At 42.3% G+C, this 2,201-nt stretch overlaps 1 protein-coding gene across 9 annotated transcripts in view; it reads left to right on the top strand.

Annotated features, from left to right (window-relative positions):
• szt2 (SZT2 subunit of KICSTOR complex) overlaps window positions 1-2,201 on the top strand; it is a 106,843-nt gene that overhangs the window by 37,120 nt on the left and 67,522 nt on the right. For all 9 annotated transcript variants that reach the window (XM_013911341.1, XM_005734980.1, XM_005734982.1 and 6 more), the window contains one exon: window positions 911-998. In XM_013911341.1, coding sequence (XP_013766795.1) covers window positions 911-998 — 88 coding nt within the window. The remainder of the gene's footprint in view (window positions 1-910; window positions 999-2,201) is intronic.

Here is a 2,201-nt window from a genome sequence, read left to right as displayed (position 1 = left end):
TTTCACTTGTCAGACCACTAAAGCTGGACCATAGGTGCATCTACTGAAAATCTCGGATGAGTTTGAATCTCAGTGGTCAGGGGTCGAGCTTCATCAAAATGCAGTTGAGAAGAAGGTGAGATAGGCTTTTGAAATTGATACCATAGTTGTATCTACTGGGAGGCTGAAGGGTAGCACTGGTGGAGACCAGTATCTTCCTTTAATTTCCCCCTCTTCTGTGAAATGCTTCAAGGACTTCCTCCCGATAATAAACCACAGTGTGTACATGAAGGTTTGCTGCTTAATTGGATGAATAAAACAGGGATTTTAAGTCTTCTGGAAGTTTCCTGTAGTCAAAGGTCAGAGAATTCAGGCAAGTTTTAGTTCAGTGACTGCAATTCCAGGTCCGGTGGTTCTGTGCACCTTATCTGATGTTCTGAAAGGGAGATTATACCCGAGCCTGTCAGTCACTGGGTGCAGTCGATAAGGCAGGAAAGCAAGACGCTTTCAGCTGCGTTCCCTCAGATTCACTCACGGAACGGCTGATGGACAGTTTTGGAAAGCACTTACATTAAGCAGCAGAAGTAAATCTCATCTTCCTCTCAGCATATTTCCAGAGGATCCTGTGCCCATGGAACGGGCAGAAAGGACAACGTGAAGCGAAGTATGAAGGACTGAATATTTGTTAGCACAAGCAGAGAGAGCAAACAGATGTCTATCATAATATGAACATGCACACTGTTTACCAGATTAAGCACGGGGGAGGGTTTTGGTACATTGGCAGGAGGCATGAGCACATTTGATGCCAAGTCCATGTACATATACCTCCCACAGAGATGCTCTGTCACACACAAATTAAAGGATACCGGTGTAATCTGCATTGAGGTTTGAAATCAGAGTACTGTTGCCAAATCTTTGATGTGTCTTTCAGGGCTCCAGGTCTTCTTTGGAGGGCTCTCGGCCAGTTGGACAAGTAGATAAGCACATCCTGCTGCTGGTGCATGGAGTGGGGAGTGCAGGTGAGAACTGGGAAACATCAGCAGGGCTTGAGAATCATTTCCAAGTTGTAATAGTGCGTTCCAAATGAAGTCAGAATTATTTTCCCAGGCGGAAACGCCCTCTCAGCTCGGAAAGTTGGAGCAGCTCCACCAACACGAGTTAATAAAGTAAAAAGGCGGCAATGAACGTAAACATCAGTAAAACTGTGAATCTTTTAATGTGTACAGTTCTTCACGTCACAGGCTCTATCCACTAATGTGCTGTTTTATAGTAAGGAAAAGTATTGTGCTGTATTGATCGTAATGTACAAATTGCTCTACCTCGCTAGCAAGCCAAACAAATTCTGTTTTTCTTTGATTTTCTGATTTGACCACAATAATGAAGCCAATTTGGGAGCGATGTCACTATGAGTAGCTGAGATTTTCATATTTTCCAGGTGAGAAATAAAAGCGCTCATGTGCTAGATTGGACTAAAATGATCAGATGTCCACCAGACAGAGAATATGCTCGATGCAAATCTAAAGTAGTTTTCACTGAAGGTTTTTAATGCATAAAAAAAGCAGAAATCATCCATGTGATGGAGAATGCATATGGTTCAAAGGCTGCCTGCAGTAGTAATAGTGTCCTTTTCAAACATTTCATTTTAATATTTGTGAAGAAGCAAGCCCAGCACAATATCACCTCCTGTAGAATAATGTAGCAGCTTAATCTGCTCATCTTCATGTTTGTCTTAAAGACTAAAGCACTGAAACACAATCACCTCCTGATGGTGAACACAACTCCTGCACTGGTTTTAGTGGGACAATATTTAAATAACCATTACTTGAAAAGTATGAGGGGGAAAGCAAACCACAGAATCAAAGCAGCTGATGTCAAAGCCAATTCAGCTTTTACACCAATTAAATTACAAATTGGTGACTTAAAGCCTGACCTGCAGATCACTGCTTCTCACACTATAGACACAGATGCTGCATCCAGACTCGTGAAATGGTAAACGGACGGTATTTCTCTTTTCTCTTTTCTATACTTTTCGTCTTTGCTGAGAACTGAAAGCACTTCCTTACAACAAGACACACACACAAACACTCGGTGCTTTATTTTGTCCACTTTAGGTGCTTTTTACCTGATGCGTGCACACACCCATCACACTCTGATGGTTGCATCAGGAGCAATTTGGGGTTTAGTATCTTGCCAAAAGGCCCAAAGGACACTTTGTCATGTGG

The sequence above is a fragment of the Pundamilia nyererei genome, unplaced genomic scaffold (genome assembly GCF_000239375.1).
Source record: "Pundamilia nyererei isolate P.nyererei 1_Seehausen unplaced genomic scaffold, PunNye1.0 scaffold00061, whole genome shotgun sequence".
NCBI classification, from domain to species: Eukaryota; Metazoa; Chordata; class Actinopteri; order Cichliformes; family Cichlidae; genus Pundamilia; species Pundamilia nyererei.
Note: the sequence above shows the minus strand (reverse complement) of the source record. Positions and strands in the feature narration are given on the sequence as shown.